Source organism: Hippoglossus stenolepis, chromosome 2 (assembly GCF_022539355.2).
Source record: "Hippoglossus stenolepis isolate QCI-W04-F060 chromosome 2, HSTE1.2, whole genome shotgun sequence".
In the NCBI taxonomy this organism is placed as follows: Eukaryota; Metazoa; Chordata; class Actinopteri; order Pleuronectiformes; family Pleuronectidae; genus Hippoglossus; species Hippoglossus stenolepis.
This window is the reverse complement of record NC_061484.1, coordinates 26,725,987-26,748,960: the sequence shown is the minus strand read 5'-3', so window position 1 is coordinate 26,748,960 and position 22,974 is coordinate 26,725,987. Positions and strand designations below refer to the sequence as shown.

General features: G+C 42.7%; 2 protein-coding genes across 2 annotated transcripts; one reads left to right on the top strand and one right to left on the bottom strand.

Annotated features, from left to right (window-relative positions):
- Positions 1 to 1,945: 1,945 nt before the first annotated feature.
- fam83fb (family with sequence similarity 83 member Fb) lies at positions 1,946 to 10,354 on the top strand. Its single transcript, XM_035181771.2, has 5 exons — positions 1,946 to 2,559; positions 6,895 to 7,062; positions 7,537 to 7,658; positions 8,516 to 9,237; positions 9,907 to 10,354. Exons 1-5 carry the CDS (start codon positions 2,083 to 2,085, stop codon positions 9,942 to 9,944), a joined length of 1,527 nt encoding a protein of 508 aa, XP_035037662.2. The 5' UTR covers positions 1,946 to 2,082; the 3' UTR covers positions 9,945 to 10,354.
- A 917-nt stretch (positions 10,355 to 11,271) lies between these two features.
- Positions 11,272 to 22,587, bottom strand: cyth4b (cytohesin 4b). The gene is made up of 13 exons (XM_035181784.2): positions 22,434 to 22,587; positions 19,379 to 19,461; positions 19,096 to 19,160; positions 18,255 to 18,321; positions 17,611 to 17,729; positions 17,177 to 17,257; positions 16,298 to 16,410; positions 15,887 to 16,035; positions 15,570 to 15,681; positions 15,081 to 15,157; positions 13,922 to 13,993; positions 13,405 to 13,559; positions 11,272 to 12,380 (listed from the first exon to the last, which is right to left on the bottom strand). The coding sequence occupies exons 1-13, from the start codon at positions 22,450 to 22,452 to the stop codon at positions 12,299 to 12,301; spliced, it is 1,194 nt and encodes a 397-aa protein (XP_035037675.1). The 5' UTR covers positions 22,453 to 22,587; the 3' UTR covers positions 11,272 to 12,298.
- Positions 22,588 to 22,974: the final 387 nt, after the last annotated feature.

The window sequence follows — 22,974 nt, the reverse complement described above, 5'->3', positions numbered from 1 at the left end:
CTGGAGTCCACGTCCATTTTTAAATACAGTTTATGATCTGACCCAAAGATCTGTGAGGTTTAGATTTACCGGCCCTGATGTAGCCAAGCATTTCTTTTTTATTTTCATGTCAAATCTGTACTTGAAGATGTAGCTTCCTCCTGAGAAGGTGTTTGCTGACAGCGCTGCCGGATCCACGATGTTAGAAGTAAATCTTATCCTTGGTTTCTCTGCGTTTCAATTCCTGGCGGGATATTTTTCCTTTTTTTTTTGTCTTTTAAGATTGTTCAAAGAGCTGTTTTGTCGTGGAAAACACTTTCCATCATTCCGCCTCCTCAGACTTGGACAGAGGTTTTGGGGGAAAGGAAGGTAAACAGAATGAAATGTGAAGTTCGCTCACAGAATATTTATCACACGTCTCTGTCTCTCCCTCAAAGTCTGAAGTCCCTCGACGCCTAAAAGAACACAACTGTCACAGGGTGTCACGCACACGCCTCCTGAGTTAAGGGGCCCATTAATTCAGAATTGCAGCTCTGCACTGAGACACATTTGTTTCCCTTCCACCTGTTCAAAATGCTTTTATGAGCTCTGCCATTGGATATTTTACGAGCTCAGGCCATCAAACACAGTCAATAGCTTCTTTCACGCAGACAAAGAACACACACAGACGGCAACAGCTGATTTGACTGGTGACACCTGCACCTATTTAGATTTTCCTGATGCCGCATAATGGGCTGCATAACAATAGATGGAGGTCACCTTGGCAACGGCATCAGGAGGCAAAGAAGAGCACACACTTCAACATCTACGAGGAGACATGGACGTTCATTCATCAGGCCTCTGGTGGGGATGCTGATTGCGTTTCTTTTTTTTTTCAAATCAGTTGCATGATCATATGTCCTCATCTGAGGATCCGTGGCAGGTCTGAGGATGAAGAGTGAACATCAGAGGGAGAGACATGCTGACGTCGTCCCGGCATCTTCCAGTACTTTCTGGTTTTCTGTCTCGTGTCCTTTCTTACTCCTTTTCTCACCGCTAGTCTGTCTCCCTTTTTATGTCTTTGTCACATTTCTTTTATAGAACACCTCCTCCATCTTTTCTGCGTTACTCCTTCTAACCTCTTCCCCCACCAATGCCTGCAAGGGAAGGAGATGGAAATGTAACTTTTTAAAAATATATATTCTGTTCCTAATCATTTAAATGAGATTGCATGAGGTTAAGTTTGATAATTAGCAACATTTCACTTAAACGTTTGGACAGATTATCACGAAACTTGGCAGAACGATGCTCGATGGATCAGGGAAGAATCTATTTGATTTTGGTGAAATATTTGATTTGGGTTTGTCTTCACCTTTCTGGCATTTTTCTCACTTACATTGAAAGAGTTTTTTCATAATACTTTTTAAAAGTCAAACAATTGTAAATTCATACATCATCTACATCTATGATTTCCAAATAAATTGGTAAAATCTGTCAGTGGTCCCATAAACCAATATTTTGCTTTAGTCAGCAGAACAAGCTGCAGCTGTTTGTCAGAATTCCATAGAAAATAAGTGCTTTCAATTTTGGCATTTGTATTGTTTAAATGCTCAAAGGAAAAAAAAAAGAAGCTAATTTTTAAAACTTATGTATCTATTATATCTCATAATATAAATGCATTTATTCACAGCAATTATATGTTTGCAAACCCTCACAATGTAAAGTTACACAGTTGGAGTGTAGTTATCAGGACTTTCTCAGATTCAACCTGGAGGATTTGTCACTTATTACACTCGACTCAGTCTGTTATGGACAATAGAGTGAAAACTAACAAAACCTTCGATTAACACTGATTCAACTCCAGAGTCGAAACAAGTCAGGAATAGTTTCAAAGCTTTATTTGACTGTGTGAAAGTGTGGTGGGCGTGTCTACGCTCCAGTGCTATTTATTCCACCAGCGCTCGATGGCACCGTGCGTAATTACGCACAGAGCCACACCTCTCTCCCTCCCGTCCAGGTGAGGAAACGTCCCCAGGTTAGTGTCACCTGTCCGGAGTCATAGTTTGCACAGCAGGGAGTTGAAGTGTCTGAGCTGCAGGAGAGGTCAGCTCCGCCAGCTCAGCCATGGCCGAGTCCCAGCTCGTGTGCATGGAGGACGGCCGCATCGGAGTCAAAGTCCCGGAGTCCAAACCCGAGTTTTACTACAGCGAGGAGCAGCGCGCCGCCATCGAGGAGCTGCTGAGGAACGGAGACGGAGCCTTCAAGACGCGACTGAAAGATGACAACATGAAGGATTTCTTATCCGCCAGAGAAGTCAAAGTGTTTACGAGCACGTTCAGACAGTTCGAGTCCGCTGAGGAGGACAAGGGGGGCGGCAGCAGCCCGGAGCAGGCAGCCGCCGGCGGCGACGCGGACTCGGGGGTCCCCTCCACCTACTGGCCCCAGATGTCGGACACAGAGGTGCCGCCGTTGGACATCGGCTGGCCCAGCGGGGGGATGTTCAAAGGTCTGACCCGCGTGTCCGTGCACACGCACCCGCCCAGAGAGAATGGACCCCACCTTAAAGAGGTGGTGCGACGGCTCATTCAGGGGGCCAGCAAGGTGAGGAGGCCCGGGCACAGAGGACCAGGGCAGGAAGAGAGGACCAGGGCAGGAAGAGAAAGGACCAGGGGCAGGAAGAGAGAGGACCAGGGCAGGAAGAAGGACCAGGGCAGGAAGAGAAAGGACCAGGGGCAGGAAGAGAAAGGCAGGAGAGGAGGACCAGGGCAGGAAGAGAAAGGACCAGGGCCAGGAAGAGAGAGGACCAGGGGCAGGAAGAGAAAGGTCAGGGGTAGGAAGAGAGAGGACCAGGGGCAGGAAGAGAGGACCAGGGACCAGGGCAGAAGAGAGGACCAGGGCAGGAAGAGAGAGGACCAGGGGCAGGAAGAGAGAGGACCAGGGGCAGGAAGAGAAAGGTCAGGGGTAGGAAGAGAAAGGACCAGGGGCAGGAAGAGAGGGACCAGGGGCAGGAAGAGAGCGAGGAAAGGACCAGGGGCAGGAAGGAGAGGACCAGGGCAGGAAGAGAAAGGTCAGGGGTAGGAAGAGAGAGACCAGGGGCAGGAAGAGAAAGGACCAGGGCAGGAAGAGAAAGGTCAGGGGCAGGAAGAGAGAGGACCAGGGCAGGAAGAGAAAGGACCAGGGAGGGCCAGGGTAGGAAGAGAGAGGACCAGGGCAGGAAGAGAAGGTCAGGGCAGGAAGAGAAAGGTCAGGGGTAGGAAGAGAAAGGACCAGGGCCAGGAAGAGAGAGGACCAGGGCAGACCAGGGGCAGGAAGAGAAAGGTCAGGGGCAGGAAGAGAAAGGTCAGGGGTAGGAAGAGAAAGGACCAGGGGCAGGAAGAGAGAGGACCAGGGCAGGAAGAGAGAGGACCAGGGCAGGAAGAGAAAGGACCAGGGGAGGAAGAGAAAGGTCAGGGGCAGGAAGAGAAAGGTCAGGGTAGGAAGAGAGGCAGGAAGAGGACAGGGCAGGAAGAGAGAGGACCAGGTTGAACTTATTTTCCAGTTGCACAATTTAGGCCTATTTAAAATCAGATGTTTTTTAATGTTCATTTTTAAAACCCTAATATCACAGTTTATTATGTTCAGTTCCCGACACGACAACCTACTCATTTTTCCTATTATGACCAAATATAAAATAACACAAAATAAACAAATCTGAATGAATTTCTAATGAGCACAGGTGATAAAGACAGTGTTATCACAGTGTCCAAAGCTCAACTCCCTCTCCAGCAAGTCACGAAGGTTTATGAATACATGTTGGAATCTTTTCATTATCTTCAGCAGCTTTTACTTTCATAACACATACATGTTACACCACATGTGTTAACTGGAAACACGAGGGAGGGATAATATGTGGGGTCGATCCAAAGGCCATTTCTCTTTGTCAACTGTCAGCCTCAGTGGTCAAAGTTTATTCAACATCAAAATGGAAATGGCAAAAGACCAAAAACTAAATGATTGTGCTTATAAAGATTAATGTGACCTGAAAACGTTTGAATTTTTCTTAGCATTTATGGACAAAATGCTTCCGCTCGCTTCTCCGCAGAATCACTTTATTCTGTAGCTTTAAGATGTTTTACTAAGTTGGGTTGTTTGTTTGTAAGAAGGATTACGATAAAACTACAAGACGGATTAACACTAAACTTGGTGGAAGGGTGTGTTATGAGTCAGGGAAGAACACGTTCAATTTAGATGTGGACGAGGGGATTTGTTTTTCGCTTTCTTTAACTTTGCGAGTTTGGACGTTTTTCAACATTTTCACTGATTCCCCAGGGAGAGATTTGTGGATCTTGATGGGAAACAATCAGGAGTATTAACGGGACTGACATTTGAAAAAAGTGTGAAGTTTGATGCAGCTTGATTGTTTTTGGGTGTTGGAACTTGTCTGTGATACGAGCTCGGCTACGAGTGTTAATCAAAACTCAGAGAAGAACAGAACAGAAGAACAGGAAAGTTTCGCTGTTTGATCGGCTCCTGTGTGTTTGTCCTCTCTGGCCTCTGCAGCTGCTCAAGTTGTAGGTGCGGTGATTAAAAGCTCCTCACGCAGCCGCTGAGATCCTGGAGCAAGTTGCTCAGTGTAATGTTTACTCATCGCAGCCAGCTGACTGGGCTGAGTCATCTGTTCCGCCCCGCTCCCAGTCTCTGACGCCCCCCCCCCCGTGCCCCTTTAAAACTGGGTCAGCGAGGACTACACATTCGTCTTTTCAAATACCTGCAGTAGCCTTATTACATAACTCCGCTTTGTCCCCCCCTCTCCCTCCCCCACTCTCTTTCTTTTGTGTCTGTGCATTCCTTCCTCGATGTTTCTATTTATCTTTCACTCCGTCACTTCTTCATTGTGTCAAACTAATTCACACTGTTCCTCAGAAGCAGAGCCGGCAAGAGTTCACACATTCTTTACTTCTGCAGAAGTAAAGATATAAAAGTACAGGTCTCCGAGATGTACTCAAAGTTTAAAAGGTTTCCCTCTGAAGGTCATTTCTACGGACTGAGACTCGTGTCACGTTGATGTGATTCAGAGACTATTTCACCCAAACAACTTTTAATTTGAATAGAATAAACACAAGAGGAGCTAAAGCGAGAAAAGACTTCTGAGCATAAAAAATACTCGAGGAGGAAACATGTGCAATTTATTGAAGGAAGTATTCTTCATTTAAATGGGTGCAGGGATGGGGAATGTTGTTTTGTTCTTCTTCATCGTCGATGATGACTGATTCTTCTCTTTTCTTCCGTGTTATTCCTCTGTGACTGTGACCTTTCGGTTTAAATCTGTCGTGATGTTGACAAGCCTGTTTTGAGTAGAAAGCTCAAATATTAAAGTTCAAATGTAACTGTGTTAAAGTACAGACACCTGAAGTACAGTCGTGAAGTATTAGTACTGTGTCACTTCCCACCTCTGCTCAGAAGTGTTGAAAGCGGGGACAAAATGTGGTTTTCTCATTTGCCTACGTTAGAACGTTATTTTTAGGATTCACATCCGTGTTTGCACGTACACACGTTACTTCCTGGTCGCTCCGCCTTGCCAGTTGTTTCCTCGTGCAGCAGGAACAATGGCTGCTGAGTGTACATTTACTAGTAAACTTACTCTTTTGGAAATATTTCAGACCGTCAGCTCTCTGCGAACACAACATAATAATATATTTGTATTTGTAGGAAGACGTTTGATGAATAAATAAACAGCAGGTTGTTATGGTTTGTGTGCCTGTGTGGAATGTAACAAACCAACCAGCTCTTACCAGAGAGATAGTGAGCTACCCTGAAAAATAAAAGCACACACACACACGCTGACAAACCAGTTCTCCAGGCACCAACAAACTCTGACTTTGAATTTGTCTGTCGCGTTGCTCGGTGCTGAGCCGTCTCTCTGAAGCACCGGCTCTTGTGTCCACATGTCTCAGCTCGTCTCGTCGTTCCCTCGCACGTCTGCTCAGCGACAGAGTGGAAACAACAACGGGCCTTTTTTCTGCAGAACACAGGGACATTTGTTGAGACACTTTCTTTTTCCATGACTTTTTGTTTTCAAGGAACAGTCAAATGATTCACGTTTCCCACGCCTGCTCTGCTCAGACAGAACATGTCCACACAGAACTCTCTTTACTGCTATTCTACATTCTAGAAACCAAACATTCAACTTGTGCTATGCTTTACCCATCAAAGATAGGATATGTTACAACCCTTCATTCAAATCAATTCAAATTCCCAAATTTATTCCAGATGTTTCATTAAGTTTCAGTCTGGTTTAAAGGTCGCCCCTCTGCTCGGCATTGGAGAGAACACAGGTTTCAGGCCCTTTTCCGCACTGGCTTTCATGTTGTAGTCTACGTCCATTTTTATATCCAGTCTGTGATTCAAACAGGAATTGAGTGGAATTTGGTGATCAGAGGTCCGAGGTTTGTCATCTCTCTTCTTCAAATTCGGGACAAACGTCCTCTGGGACTCAACGGCGAACTCAAAAGGTCAAAAGATCAAAGTCACTCCGATGTCACAAAACACATTTTTGGCCATAACTCAAGAAACAAAACTCATAAGGATGATTCTTTCCTTCTTAGTTATTTTGTCTTCACTTCCTGGTGTGTGTGCCAGCGATCATTCAGTCCCCTTTCCTCACCGCATGTGCCGCTGGCCGGGCGTGGCTTCTTGATCTCCCGCCAAGGCTCCTAAACACCTCTTCACAAACATTTCATGGAAAGCGGTTGAGTAGTTTTTACATAATCCTGCAAACTAAAAACAAACTCATGTGAAGACATAACCTGCTTGGTGGAGGACATTATGTTTTTTTAACAGTAATTTAGCCAAATGAAATTAAGCAGTGCTCAAGATTATTTTAATCCCGTTGACGTCTCCTCCTGCATCTTCCCACCAACATACTTTAATCAAAGCTCTTTATCTCCACCCCTGCAGGTGATAGCGATCGTGATGGACATGCTCACAGACGTCCAGATCCTGCAGGACCTGATGGACGCGGCCTCGCGACGCTCCGTGCCCGTCTACATCCTGTTGGACAACCAAGGGGTGCCGCACTTCCTGGACATGTGCTCCAGGCTGCAGATTGGCTCACAGCACCTTCGGGTAAGGAGATGAATGTGGCACAGACGTGAAGCCAAAGGAAAACTTTGAACGTATTTCACAACCACGCGATGCAATAAAAGGTTCAAAGGTTCGTTTATTGTAATAAAGATAAAGATCAGCAAACAAAACTTCCTCAGTGACCTTTGTTTAAACGGTTGTGTAAAAAGTCAGAAAGAAAATGATCTCGAAAGCAACTTGTAAGTTCAAACATGTGTCAGATAAAGTCTCTATAAAACAAATAAGGTCCATTATCAAAGAGGTGACTCAGCACTTTATTCCTAAAGATGACAAGAAATTAATTTCAGACTAAAATCCCCAAATTAATCTAAAGTCATTAAATCAGCTGTGAAGTAATATGTGTTCAGATGTATCCTGTAAGAACTGTCATTTATATTTGCAGCTTTTTTTACTCGAGCCGGTTCAAATGGGTTTAACAGCTCGACATGACTTTGCTGCCTGTGTTTTCTGTGGCAGCTCATCAGAACCAGAACGCTGCGGGGGATCGGGTTCTGTTTGTCGTTCGGCAGACTGCCGGGTTCCCTCTGTAACAAGTACATGTTGGTGGACGGAGACAAAGTCGTGTTCGGCACCTACAGGTGAGTTTGTGTGTGTGTGTGTGTGTGTGTGTGTGTGTGTGTGTGTGTGTGTGTGTGTGTGTGTGTGTGTGTGTGTGTGTGTGTGTGTGTGTGTGTGTAGAGCCCTTTGTTTTCTGACCTGTTACTGGTGAAGAGAATGTGTGTTTGAATTGTTGTATTTGGTTCATGCTGAATGTAAAAGTGAGATTTCATTAAAGTTGCTCTGTTTAAGACTTGAAAGACAACACAAAAAACACAGACTGAGATAAATATCAAAATATAAAATATAAAACAAATTATTATTATATATAATAAATAATAATAAACTTTCATTTTAGGCCACATGTCTTGATAGAGGGGGAATCAGAAGATAAAATGAGGAATGTGAAGCATCTTGATTACTTTAGTAAAATAAAACTACAGCAAACGTCGCTAGAGTCAAATTCTTCTTATTCCTTTAAAAAATATTTCTTTCTTTATTCTGATAATATTATGACTCTATTCTTATGATATTATTACTTCATATAAAATAGCAGACATTTCAATATGGCCCTAAAACTCAGTCGTACACCACAGACATATAAACAACAGCCAAAGCTGTCAGAACCTCCTCTGTGATTCCTGCACTAGTGTGAATGAGTCTCCAGGGCCACATTTTGTCATGATGACACACACACGCGCACACACACGCACGCACACACACACACACACACACTAAGGTTGTGTGTTGTGTCTAATAAACTGAATTATGTTTTTAAGACTGGCTGCTTGTTGCACGTGTCTGATATTTGTTTAAGTAACGATTTTAACGTGTGATGTCTGTTTAACGGACCAGTGAGGATGGAACAACGTTGATAACGGGCGTCTCTCTGTCTCAGTTTCTGCTGGTCTGCAGCTCGTATGGACCGGAGCATGATCACTGTGATGACGGGTCAAGTGGTTGACTTCTTTGACCAGGACTTCCGGGAAATGTACGCCATCTCTGAGAAGCTGGACCTCTACAAGGAGTTCCACGTCAGCCCGCCGGCTGCCACCGCCACGATACCTTCCAAGGCGGGGACTAAACGTCCACCTTTACCTGCCACCACCTCCCGCTTCCAGGTTACGTTAGGGGATTCACGGAAAGACAAAATCGAGGTGCCTGCGCACAAATACTACAACCCCAAGTACTCGCTGGCTTTCGGGGACCACATACGTCCAACTGGGTCTCTGCAGGAGCCAGGAACTAAGAGGGGGTCGATTCTGTCCAAGTTCCCTGAGGAGCTGGAGCAGGAGAAGACCCGAGTGACCAGCAGTGAGAGGATGGATCGGTTGACCCCGTTGCCCGCGGATGCTCCGAGTGAGATCTTCAAGGGACCCAAGGCAGTGGCGCAGGACAAGAAGCACACATGGAGGTCGAGATTTTCCAAGAAATCGTCCAGAAAGCTTTCAGCTAACAGCCTCGCAAACAGCACGTGCCCCTCACCCACAGAAGCCAGTCCGACCGATGAGACGGAGGACAACTTGGGGGTGATTGTGAAGACGCCCTCTAAATGGAGGGGAAAGAAGTTTCAGAGGACAGAGTCCCAGCAAACGGTCAACTCCGCACAGGACACCGAGAGTAAGTCAGTCAAATGTGGATTTGTGTAAAGATTGACACATGATTTTGTCCATTGTTTCCCGACCTTCACACGGCAGAACTCTCTGTCTTGTGATCGGGAGTCAAGCTGGCGGAGGTGAAACGCTTCAGTGGGCGTAGTTGCACTGAGTCTTTGTGACTCTGTCCCTCACACACATGATTATTGCCTGATTTTCCTGATTACAGACGTGTGCAGTGTAGAAAATCAGGGGGCATCTCCCGTGTAGCTGCACCACCTTCATCCCATCCTGATTGGCTGGAGTTGATGTCGACTCTGACTAGATTTTCCGCCGTTAGCGTCTCTAATCGTGTCTCTGAGGAGTTTGCACAGAGCGATCGGTAACTGCTGATAGAGCGCTGATAGGGGGCCTTTGCTGGCTCTTCTGCAAATGGCAAATCTGGATCATGAATCTGTTGTTGGCTGATAAAACAAAGTGGTGACAAAGGATCACAAGTTGTATTTGAAAGCATCACCCGTGCGTTGGAAACCACTGATTTAATCCAACTCTCTCAGCAAATTAACTTTTTATTCAATAATGGTAACATGATGTAATCCTCTATGGATCCTCATGAATTCCACATAATAACTGTCTCACGCCTCAAATCTCTCGTTTTTAATTTTGTCCTTGTTGTTTTGTTTTTTTCATCCAGGTGTTAAGAGAGCAAAAAACAAGTGTAAAATGTCCTGAGGTGAACCTGTCCACAGTCTCAACATGGAGCAGAACAGGACTTCCCTGAGACTATCCTCATCTTCCATTGTGCAGTACTGTATTTTATCCAGTGCCTTCAGGAAAGAGCCAATAAATGTATAATTCACCAGGTGCTGTTTTCATGTTTAGTGCCTAATACAGAATAAAATGTGCAAAGCATCATGGGATATCTGTTTGCCTGGTTGGCTGCCTCTTGTTTCTCATGAAACTTTAGGGCTTTAGATATTTAGGTTTTACTCCTTCCCTTGTGGACACTGTGAGCATTGCACATTTTAGTGCACAAAATGTGAAGTTTGCACAAATCTTCTTCAGCCGTTGGAATGTAAAGATTTGTCTGAGTTTACAAATTAAACACTTCAGTCATTCATTAAATAAATCTTTAATCGAGATTCCTTTTACATATTACATTACACTTTTACATTGCGATTGTTTTTTTTATCATAAAAAAAAGGTTTAACATGAAGGTCTGTGCAGCTTTGTACAGCAAAAACCTTTACTATTTTTCTCTAGAGTCATTTATCTGTAAATGAGAGTTTATTTTAATGTCTATCTCTGCACTAAATTGTGCATTAAATGGTTTCAGAAAAGAAAAACCTCATAAGGGCCAATAAGATAATTAAATATTTGGATTGTTCATTGGTTCTAGACTGAAAATGAATCAAGTAAAATAACATCATGAAACATTTAAAAATATTAAAATGATTGGAGCTGGACTGGCTGTTTCATAACTAGTCAAAAACATTACTTTGACTGCAGCTCAACCTGGTGGTGGCAGACAGTATTACAATTGTACAACATTTAAGATGGGAACGTAATCATTGCACTGCTTAAACTCACCACTAGCTGGCGCGCTTGTCTGCTGCTCTTGTCTGGGTCTTTGCCAACAGTTCTGAGAGGAACCACAGGCCTGATAGGAACTCATGGTTGAGCTCAGCTCGAAGAGGGGGGAGGTGATGTTAGAGGATGTGCAAGTGGGATGTGGTGCAACTCAGAAACAGGAAGTCAGAGCTGCAGCAGGAAGTAGCATTCTCGCACAAATTTAGAGACGAGTTTTACTGACACACATCGGGCCTGAAAATATCTTGTTTTATGTGATAGTTGAATCTTAATTTTCCTTCCAAGGCAGCATCACTATTTAAAATCAGCTGCAAATTTAAATTATTCCTGTTCAGGTCACAAACATAAAGGAATTAGGGGGTTTGATCTTGGTGGACAGAGATTATGTTGCTGTAATATTACGTAAACACCAACCTCGGGATACAGCTTTGACCAAATTACATGGTGTATGGCAATAAATACATTTTAACATGATTGTACTTTTATTAACAGGATTTTATTTGTATCTATATTGTGAGTAAAGCAAACGTGCAAATACAGAAACGTGCTGCAAATTGAGAAAACAACCCCCGGAAATGTTTCCATGGGACCCAAAAAGGTGACGAACCAGCTGTAGTTCAGTCACACAGAAGCCGTGAATATGAGGAAGTGAGGTGTGGTCTCATGGTTTCGAGGTGTGTTGAAGTGAAAACACAGCTGTCAAACACAACATCCATCCACACACCTGAAAACTTTTTTTATTAAATAATTATTTCATGAGAATTTAACACAAAGAATAATTACAAGGTAGGTTTTGCAGAAGTTACAAAGACTTACGACGTAATGCATGTTACACCTATTGCACTGTGAAATATAAAAGAAAATGCAGGCGTATGCATTTCAAGGTAAATCCTGCGGCACGCTATAAAGTATCATAAATTTAGAAAATACACGAAACTATTTCTGTACAACTGAAGCATTTCATACACAAGCATCTTCAGATGACGCCTAACATGATAACACGTTGTCAGGGAACTTAAAATGACTCAATGGACAAAAGCAAAGCTGTAAGATTTCTTAAAATACAACAAAGTAATGGTTTTATTTACAATTGTCCATTTTTAAATCTTCTGGGAGCCGTTAAGAAGCTGAGAACGTGACTGACTCAGAGAAACATCAGCCGAATGAAAGAATCTTCTACTGGTAGTCGTGATAAACTCCACAACACATCCCAGCAAACATCTTCAGTCTGTTCAGTTTCTTTGTGGCTTGTCTGGTTGACGATGAGCGCTACGTGAATGAGTCATCGTTTTTCACCTTTGACACTGAAAACCGCCCTCTGCAAAAAGGGAAGTGGAAAGAGAAGTCCCTCTTTTAGCCTGAATGACCACGGTCTGTGTCGTTTTGTCTCCTGCGCCGTCGCTCAGCTGCGTTCAAAGTGTTTGAAACAACTGAGAGGGGTCAGAATCCCACTCTGGTTGCAGTTCAGTGAGCGTCCATCGGGGGCAGCGGACAGCTCAGTTCTGAGGCGCCTGGTTTATCACCTTCTTCTTACGGACTGAGACCAAGTCGTAGAACGGATCCTTGGTGATACTCGCTCTGTTTGAAGTAAAACAAAAACAAAAAGTTGTTATGAAGACGCCGATGCAGCAGTGCTACAGAAACTAACTTTTGGTGCAACAAAGTTTTATCTTATCTTATCTTATATTAGAGAGAGAGAGAGAGAGAGAGAGAGAGAGAGAGAGAGAGAGAGAGTGCGTGTGTGTGTGTGTGTGTGTGAATTTCCATCTATGTGAGGACCTGCTTCAGTTTTAACATCTTGTGGGAATTTGTGGATTGTGAGGACATTTTGGACCCTCCTTGAATAGATAGGACAAATCGATATCTACCAGACTTTTGTAATATTGCTAATGATGAAAATTATATACTGTGACAACTACCTATGTTGTTTTATCTATAGCATCAAATGACAGATGGAAAATGAACAGCTAGCTTGTGAACATAGGGCCTGATACTACAGACTTGAAGTGTAAGTTCAGTCTGTATGATTATCTGAACATTTCCTACTTTTCTGACTGGACTGATTCAAACTAACTAGTTTTAGCCACTAAAGTTTATGCTCAAAGCAGAAGTAATATCTGTTATTGCAAAAACTTAACAGGCATTGTGTAAAAAAAACATATTGTTATGTAACTATACACTGATGTATAATCTTGCTTGCACTGCCAACTAGTGGCCACACTAACACAGAACACTTTAAACTAGAATACAAGAACTCATCCATAACAAGTGGATGTGGTCTCAAGCAGAACAAGCCACACTTGACTTCACCCAGCTGTGATGTTGGGTGTGGACAGATGTTTACTCGACTTTTCAAACCACAGAGATGAGAAGCTGTGCTTCTTCATGTAGAGTCGCTCTCAATAAGATGTAAATAACTGATAAGGGGACGAAGCTTCTCAGTAAAAGCTCCTCACATTCAAACAAGGCTGCTGATGTGTGTGGGGGATAAATGAGCAGAATCCCTAGAGTGTAGCCGTGTTTTCTGATGTGTCTAATTATGCTCATCCTGTTGTTTGTGTTGTGGTTTGCACAATCGTGTACAACATGTGTGTGATGTGACCTGATGGCCTCGATCCAGGAGTCTCTCTCCTCGGCGCCGGGGGCACAGATGGTGTACGACTGATGTTTTCCCTCCACCACTCGGCCGTCCGTCTCTGTTTTACAGGCTTTGATCTTCTGCCCTCGACTGTTGGGGTTGTACAGCTCCAGACAGTACTAGACGACACCAGAATCACAATTTATACATCTCTCTGTTGATCTATCAAATACGTGTTATATACATACAAAATGACCATATTCAATGTAGTTGAATTTGCTTTTTCTAACATGTTTGTGATGAAAGAAAACACATCTGGCAGGAACCATAGACTGGCTGTAACTTCCTTGAACTTGAAGCCAATATATCCTGGATATGGACGCTGACATCTTGTTTTTTTTTGGTATCATTTGGAGCCAGAGTCTGCACAGGTTTATGACCCATACTTCAGCAAGCCACAAGGGGGCTTCATGATTTGGCTTCACTTTTGGGGAGCTGTCATGTCGTCCATCTTTATTTACAGTCCATGGCAGGAACTCACCGGTTTGCGAGGATATGGCACTTCCCTCACACACAGGTTTTCCAGAGGGATGATGCCTCTGGGCTCTTTATCCTGAAGACGGATAAAAAAGAGATGGAGTGAGTCAGGAGGAAAAGAAGGAAGAGCTGAGGGTAAAAATATCATCTGCACCAAGGAAAGAAGAGAAGCAGCAGAGCCAGAGTGTCTGAGGACAGATTGTTTAGACACTTCAGGTAAATGTGTGATATTGGGCTGTACAAGCAAAGTTTTCACTTGATAGAGAACCTGAAACTTAACAACCCGTCAAACGTTTACTGAAAATAAAAAAGTATTTTGCTATGCACGGCCTAAATAACACTATGTTAAATTAATACAATGTTTTTTACCTGTGACATATGATTAACAGAAAGACCTTTATGACTTTCAAGTACCAGCTTGTGAGCATTTTGTGATCAGCCACCTCTATGGTTAAGGTTTGGTTTTCATATCTTCTATCTTCTGTGGTTGAAGTGAACGTTACAGAACAAACATGCACCCTCGCAATCTCTCCCCCAGAGGTTTCGCAGCACCCGACTGAATTATAGACCACAAGACTTCTTTTGAACTTGGTTTGTACAAATAACTCTCATTGATGACAGCCTTCAACTGACTGGTGGAAAAAAAACTGTGAAAATAGTTTGAAATGAAACACCCCGTTGTGGTTGTATGCCTCCACCAACCAGACTCCAGACAACAGGTTTAAATAAGAAGGAATTATCTTAAAGCAGACTTGACGTATGTTCTAGAGGAACATGTTTTGTGAGGTAACAGTGACCTTGACCCATGACCTTGGATTTCCAAATTCATATCAGTTCATCTGCGAGTCCAAGTGAACCTTTGTACCGAATTGGAGGAAATCCCCTCAATGTGTTGTTGAGATATCGTGTTCACAAGGCAACACATGTACCTTGTGAGGTCGTAGTGACCTTAACGTTTGAGCTTTGACAACCACATTTTAACACATTCATCTTTGAGTCCAACTGAAAGTTTTGTATCAGATTTGAAGATACATGTTCACAAGAAAGTTGCATATAACCAGAAAAGTGAATGCCTCCAGCCACTGGGTGTCACCTGTGTGGGGGCATAGTAAAGACTTTCAGATATGCTGTACTCGAAGGTGAATAAAGAGGAGCAGGCTTACAGTGGTGTACTCAAAGTAGTAGAGGCAGTTGTCGGTCAGGATGAACCATCGCCTCTTCCACGTCTTCACTCGGCCTCCTGGAGACACAGCCAAGAAAAAGTTGGGGTTTTTTTCAGTGGAAACTAACAAACTTAAAAAGCGGCGTCAGTTTATCACGGACAAACCAAAATACACAGTTTAGAACGAAGTCAAACATCTGTATTTGCCGACCCCGTGACATTGCGTGGTTTACATACACAACCGTGAGGGTATATTCCACTGTTGGGTCAGTTTCTCAGTACTTCCTCTGTGCTTTCCTGTTTTTAAACGTTATTCTTAGACGTAATGTAGCACAGTGTCGAGAACCACATCTAAACACACTTGTCGAGTTCATGGTTTGAATATGTAGCTTGATGGGTTGAACATGTTGTGGTTTGTGGGGGATTTACATCACTTCAACCAAACTGTTCATAATAATCCATTAAAACGCATTCAGGAGAGCCGTGTTACCGAGTTTTAGAAGCCAGCCTTCTCTGTCGGGGTTGAAGAAAGTGTGAGTCAGGTCGTTCCCGTCGTCCTCTGGGATTTTGAAGGGTTCGTTGCGAATGCTCTCGTAAAGTTTCTGAGTAGAAAAGAGGTGAAAAGTTCAAATATCAGAAATTTTACAACCTTGATACCAATCAGAGGAATTAGAAGTACAAGAAAAGTCTAAAGACGTCCAAACAAGAGGGATTCAAACCATTTACGTCTTATTCCACTGACTCAGTGACTCCACATGTGATTTCAGAGTGACACTGAATCAGCTGTGAGAGTGAAAGTGGTCTCACCGAGAGCAGATCGTTGGGCAGATCCTCTCCGTTGTTGATGCCTCTGTTCATGGAGAAGAAACGCTCCAGCGTGGTTTTGTCCTTCACGTTGGGGTTGTGGAGGCTGGTGTTGAGCATGATTATGGCAAAGGACAGGATGTAGCACGTGTCTGGTGTTGTACAAGATCCACACACACACACACACACACACACACACACACACACAGAGTAAGAGGATGTATAAAATATACATATGATGCTCTACTTTAGTTCACATGAATACAGCCAGTAAAGAGGAGACAAGTCTGGAGCGATATGAAGAATTGAAAGTCTGAAAGACAAAGTTTCGGTTTTTCAGTCCACACACACACACACACACACACACACACACACACACAGAGTCCGGTAGAGGAAGTGGACACGTGCACTCACCAGTCGACTGGAAGACGTGAGTGTTGCAGTCGCAGTAGCGTGTGGCAAAGGCCTCCATCATGCGGTCGATCTTCTGGGCTTCACCAGGCAGACGGAAGCTCCACAGAAACTGTCTGTCGCGTGCACACCACAACACAAGTCCTGTTTATTCAGGTGTTTGACACGAGTGTAGATACTCAACACATCTGAAGAGAGAGTGTGTGTGTGTGTGTGTGTGTGTGTGTGTGTGTGTGTGTGTGTGTGTGTGTGTGTGTGTGTGTGTGTGTGTGTGTGTGTGTGTGTGTGTGTGTGTGTGTGCTGCAGCTGCACAGTATATTGTCAATAATTCAATTCCCTTTCTTTTCACTCATGTCATGAAACTCCTGAAGTTTTACACATTGGAACAAATGTTCTTGTATTTTACTCGAATATTTATTTAAAACTCTTCTTCCTTCTACTTTTAAGGCTTTTTAATCAGCCTGGGAGATATTTCATGTTTTCATAATGACCCTGATGAGTTATCAGAAATCCTGCATCACAAACTGGAGATGTATGAAACACAACATTTCACAAAACACAAAGTGTGTCAGTTGTTTTTGTATTTTGTAAAAATGTTCTAATGTCTTTATTGTATTTGTGAAAGATTGTTTTCTAATATGTTGTTTCGTGAAATGTGTTGTGTTTTGTAAATTGTGTTTTGTCAAAGGTTGTTTTTTGTTACATGTTATCTGACATGTTGCTGATTTGTAAAATGTTTTGTTTTGTTTCATTCAAGTAGAAGCAGCTTTACTTTTACCATCACTGAGGTTATTTGACGTAAGAAGCGACTGATAACATCCAGATGTTTGAGACGTTTCCTGTTGATTGAGTTACTAAAGATTTAGATAGTTGAGCACTGACCTGAGGGCCTGGACCAGGTTGAGGTCGGAGAACTCGTGCAGCTCCACAAAGGCCTTCAGGGTCTGCAGGTGGAGCTCCTCCCTGTAGGTCAGAGGAGGAGGAGGAGGAGGAGGAGGAGGAGGGAGGAGGAAGGAGACACATGAAACCAGAGGAAAGTTTCACCTTGTTGGAACCTGCCTTTACAATCCCTCCTCCTACAACCTTTTTCCCTCCCTTCTCATTCCTCCTTCTATGAGGATCCTCCTTCCCTTTGCTTTTCCTTCCTCTCATCATTAATCTCTCCCTCCTTCATCTACTTGATATTTATTCATCCTCTTCCCTCTTCAACGTGTCTCAAAACCTCTTCAATCATCTTCCCTTTCCTCCTGCTCACTACATTTTTTATTCCTTTTCACCTACTCGACTTCCCACCTCCTCCTCCTCCTCTTCCTCACCTCTCTCCGAGGAATTCTCCGATGGCCGTCTTGTTGAGTCCCTCCTCCTTGTAGAGGAACTCAGCGATGGGCTGAGCAGTTCCTTCCAGCAGCTTGTTCTCCACCAGGTAACTGATGCCCTGCAAGCAAACACACGCGTGCACTCAAATTAGAACTGCATGCACGTTTCGTTTGCAGCTTGCATGGGGAAGTAGCGCGCTCACTTTATGATGTAGTGTTTCAGAAATACTCTGCCCTCTGTGCTGCGGTTTCACAATGATCTCACCTCCGGTTGGTTAAAATGAGCGAATTTTCATTTTCTTTTAATCCCAATTCCTTAAATTCGATGTCTCTTCCTCTTTCCTCTGTGCCACAGGGTTCGGAGGTGACGGGTTAACATCTACATCATGTAGAGAGTTCAGGCAACCTCATAAACCAACCTCAGCTTGGAACACACTTCTGTTTCCAGTAAGGGAAACTGGTCGTGCTTTTATTTAGTATGCGTTGTTGCAAAGACAACAGTGTCGAGCTCGAGCTGAAACCACTGAAACCGCGTGAAGGGCCCGTTTCAGCGTCATTTCACAGACTGACACCTTCAGTGTGGTCAAGCCAGAGGAAGTCCACACGATGACGAGCGAGAAGAAAAAAAACACACTCCTGCTCACCTTTTTCGGGTCCATGTTGAATTTCTTCCTCCCGTTCGAGAACAGTTTGCTCTTCTCTATTGTTTTGCTGCAGGAAAAGTAACAACGAAGAATAAAAATGAGATTTCACACACAGAGAAGTTTTATTTTTTAACCTCCCCTCACTGATATTCTATGTCTAAATGAAACGATGATTGAAAAGATGCATCAACACCTTTGTAAAATATTTTACCTCTGCTTATTGTGTTGTTTATTTGTCTGTCTGTTTGCAGGATTACACAACGACTACTCAACCGATTTCAACAAAACTTGGTGAACATTGTGAGAATAAATCATGGATCTTGATGAAAAAATGTTCAGGGGCCTGATATTTAGGAGAATAAAGTAAAATCCAAATAAAGATCTGGATCTAGTGAATTTAAAAGTGGTTTTATCACGGTGCTGTTGAATCTTGGTGGAGGTTTGCACACGGTGACGTCCTCGTTGCATTTGTGAGAGAAGCTTTTATTGTTGTTTCAGACTATTTGGTTTTCTTTCTGGTCTTGAATCTACCTCTTTGTATAAAAGGTGCTTTTTAAATAAAATCTCTATGCTATTCTCTAGTTTTCTCACTTTAAATGAGATTAAAAGAACAAACGCTGTATTTTCTATAAAAGACGAACTGAGAATCCAAGGAAAAGGTTTCAATTATTGAGAAAAGACAAAGAAAGAAACTCCTCTAATAGAAAACACGCCAGGAGGCAGGGCCTTGTGGTTGGGGGACATTAGAAACGAACCAGTGTAAATGGAGGATTGACTGTGGGTTTTATACATAAATGCAGATGTTCAAACAGGTGCAGGGGTTTTCCCCACCAGAACTCACTTTTCCTCTGTGGACTCAAAGCTGAGTATGTCCGCCATCACGCTGTCTATCTCCATCTTTAGCTTCTGGACGGGGAGGAAGAAAAAGAAACTGGTATCAACAGAAAGGACAAGACACTTTTTCCAGTGACAAGCTTTTTTGAAAGGATAGGCCATCGACTTTTTAGTTTGGCCCACGTCCTGTGATTGACACTGCAACCAGCCACCAGGGGGCATTCAAGACGTCTTGGCTTCACTACATCTCTACATACACTCGATGCTATATTTGCGTGGACGTGTGATACCTGGATATCGTCCAGAAGGTCCTCCTTGTGCGTCTTGATGCTCTCGATCTCCATCTTCTCATCTTCTGTAAAATCTGAGGAAACTGGTGAAAAAGAAAAATTGGAACAAAACCATGAAACAGATTCTCAGGAAGTCAACTTCCTCAAACTGAGTAAGAGCCAGTTCCTCACGTTTGACAAACACAACATTTTTTACATCAGACACAATTATGACGAAATGCACTTTGACAGCCTCATTATACATTGATTGATCATTTAAATCTGTCGTACGGAGGCTGGAGTCGTCCTCCATTAGCCGCAGGTTCAATTCCAACCCGTTACTTTGCTGCACACCTTCCCTATTTCACATATACATATTTGTTCTACATTTCACAATAAACTTCACCCTTTTTTTTTTCAGATTTCACAACACCGTCCAACCAATGATGGTGAAATGCCCCCAAGAATGTTTGACACTTTTTTGAACAAAAACGTACAAAAGATTTTCTTCTTGTGTAAAACATACGACACATTAAGTGTGAGAAACTGAGTCTGTTGTGAAGAAAGAACCACACGGACCTGGAGGTCGACCGTGATGTTATCGTTGGTCACGTCTGTGCCATATTCAAAGTTTGGTGTTTCTAAAACAGTCATATAAGTTCTCCTCGCTGCGTATATCCTAAAACATATTTTCCTTTTTTCTGGATATATTTAGACTTTTTAAAAAATATAATTGCAACTTTATTCTCATAATGTTACGACTTAATCGTCAAAATCTCTGAATTTATTTTTCTTCAATACGGCCGTAAACTCCATCATCAAGATGGGAATAAAACTGATGTTCTTTAAAAAAAAATATATATATATATATATAATAAGGACCCAGTTAGTAAAATGTGAATTTCACATTTAAAATTTAGAAATTGAAGAACACAACATGGACGCAGTCACAACCCACATAGTTTTTATCCCACATCTGGCCCACATCTGGGCCACATACACATGAAATGATGGCACATCTGGCCCACATCTGGGCCACAGGTAAGCCAGTGCATTACCACAGGTCAACCAGAGGGACCACGAGTGGTCTGGATCTGTTCTGTGCTATTTGGGCCACTTCACCATTGACCACTTGGCTCTCTTCCAGGTTACACCTTAATGACAAAGCACTGCATGCTTTCCAAAAAAGGCCCATTTCTTTTGCATCATTTGAGTCACACTTGCTATTCTTCAAGGAGGCCAGAAGTGGCCCACATCTGTATGCTGTCTGGGAAACATCTGGACTTTGAGATTTCATTAACAACTGTCTGACTCCCAAAGTCTTAAACCTTTTTACAAAGAGTAAAAGTCTTTTCTGGTACGATGTGCGTGACTGTGAGATAATGTGAACACATCCTGGATCAGTGTAATGGGCATTTACAGATAACATCATCACAGGTCGGATTTGACTGGAGCATGTCGTGGTTTCCATATTTAGGACATGAGCACAGAAATACATATTAAAATAGACGATGGTCAGTGGTGACTCATCGCGATACGAGTGTTTCTGGGTTTATCTCCACAACAGATAACATCAACATCATCGTTTCCATGAGGTCATCGTGCTGCAGGAGTTACTGAGTTTCCTGATAGTGTCAGAGTCCGAGTCACAAATTAAATCGCAAAGTCCAGACGTTTGTGACAGAATTAATTTGAGTCTTAATTATTTTTCAAATCAGTTCAATGACTTTTTTGTTACGTTTAACAAGCAGGACCCACAGAAACAACGGCTGGTGAAGGTGAATTGAACGAAACACAAAACAGGCTTCAAGTTGCTGAAGGCAAGTCAGGAGGTCCAGAAACGCAAACTGAGAACTAATCAAACTGACTCAATCCATACATGAAAACAGACGAAGGGACACAGACGACTGGGAGAAAAGACAGGACGTAAAGTAAGAGATACCCATGGACAGAAGTTTCAAAAATAAAACAGGAAAGAGGACCTCAAAGTGCAAACAAAGACTCATCCAGAGGAAATTCTGAGTCCACACACGAGTCCATAGGTCAAAAGTCATGAAAGTCAAAAGGTTCAAACACAAAAGTCTCAGAATCATCAAACTACCAAACTGATTTCTCTGGTTGCTCTTGGATACTCGCTGTGTGCAATACTGGCTCTTATAATTAAAAAAGTTACGTTTAAATGATAGAAAATATTAGAAAAATACTCTAAATACTAGACTGAGAAAATCTGCACCTTAAAATCCGTTATTTTAAAGCAACGCTACGTAAGTTTCACTGAGCAACAGCGCCCCTTGCAGCCACGTGTGGTAATTCATTCTGTTGGGCTCCATTTCCGAGCGATAAAGCGGTTTTCATGATGAGAAAAAACAAAGTGTCTATGAAACAGCAACTTTCTTAAATGCAAAGTTGAGAAAAAGGTGTCTGACAACAGAGACATGTGAACTGTTTGGTTTTAAAGCTGCACGCGACCACAGGACCTGCTCGTCTTCTTCCTCTTCGCCTCTCGCACAGCGAGTCGTCAAACGGCTCATTTCAATCATTTGTCTAGAAACTGTTATGTGACAGTTGGACTTTTAGCCGTGGACAGTGAACAGACGTCATTTAAAGAGATCAACTTCTCTTTTTACCTTATCGGTGATCTGCGACTCTGTGAATGCCTCTTCCCTGTTTCAGTGGCGTGTGATGTGAGCATCGTTTAACCACAACATGCAAACTGTGAGAAGAAGAAAACTAAGAACTGGGCATCAAAAACCTAAATGTTTAAGCAGCAGCTGTTTCACTTTATTTATAATTTCTAATTTTCTTTTAGCTGTTTCTAAATTATAAAGCAGATGAAAGTTGACAGAATAATTTACTATCTCACTGACAGTAGGGATAAATTTAAAAGACAACGTAAATTATATAATGTCATAAAACAACTATCTCTTACTACTAGAGTAATAAAAAGGCAAACAGTATTTTTAGAACAGAGATATATAAAAAAAAATGAAAATACTAAATGCAAAATATTTTTCTGGGAATCAAAAATACAATACATACAATAATCAAAAGACAACAAGAGGGAATCAGGTCTTACCCATTTGACAATCAGTCATTTATATCCAAGAAAATAAAATAAAATAAAAGTCACGACTCCCAAACAGTGAAATGTGAAGAGAAGGTGTGAGGACGCAGCCTCAGCTCATAGTTCAGTCTGAAGGAGATGTTCTGCGGTGACTCCACCTCTTCCCCGTCCATCACAACCTAGAGCTCACGTCAGCGCAAAGACAGAAGTGATGACAAGGAGTCGCTCCTTCAAAATAAAAGCGTTATTAAATGGATTAACCTTTCTTTTTTTTTTTCCTCCACACCAGAGACAGCTGTTGTCTGGTCGTCCATTTCATTGTTGTGAACACGATATCTAAAGAACAACTTGAGGAAAGTTCTTCAAATTTAGCAAAAATAGTTACTTGCACTCGTAGATGAACTGAATTTGTCAAAGGTGAAGGTCACTGTGACCTCAACACATCTCTGTTGACTTGTGAACGTGGTTTCTTGACATCGCCTCGAGGAAATCCTTTTAAAAGTTTGCACAAATGTTCACTTAGACTCACGGATGAAGTGATTCGATTTGGGCG

What these genes read in the sequence shown, in the direction of transcription:
- fam83fb (XM_035181771.2), top strand. Translation starts at nt 2,083, where the DNA reads ATGGCCGAGTCCCAGCTCGTGTGCATGGAGGACGGCCGCATCGGAGTC. An exon ending in TCATTCAGGGGGCCAGCAAG is followed by an intron (nt 2,560 to 6,894) that starts GTGAGGAGGCCC and finishes CCACCCCTGCAG; the next exon opens with GTGATAGCGATCGTGATGGA. An exon ending in CTCCGCACAGGACACCGAGA is followed by an intron (nt 9,238 to 9,906) that starts GTAAGTCAGTCA and finishes TTTTTCATCCAG; the next exon opens with GTGTTAAGAGAGCAAAAAAC.
- cyth4b (XM_035181784.2), bottom strand. An exon ending in AACCTGGTCCAGGCCCTCAG is followed by an intron (nt 16,411 to 17,176) that starts GTCAGTGCTCAA and finishes TGCACGCGACAG; the next exon opens with ACAGTTTCTGTGGAGCTTCC. An exon ending in TGCCCAACGATCTGCTCTCG is followed by an intron (nt 15,682 to 15,886) that starts GTGAGACCACTT and finishes TTTTCTACTCAG; the next exon opens with AAACTTTACGAGAGCATTCG.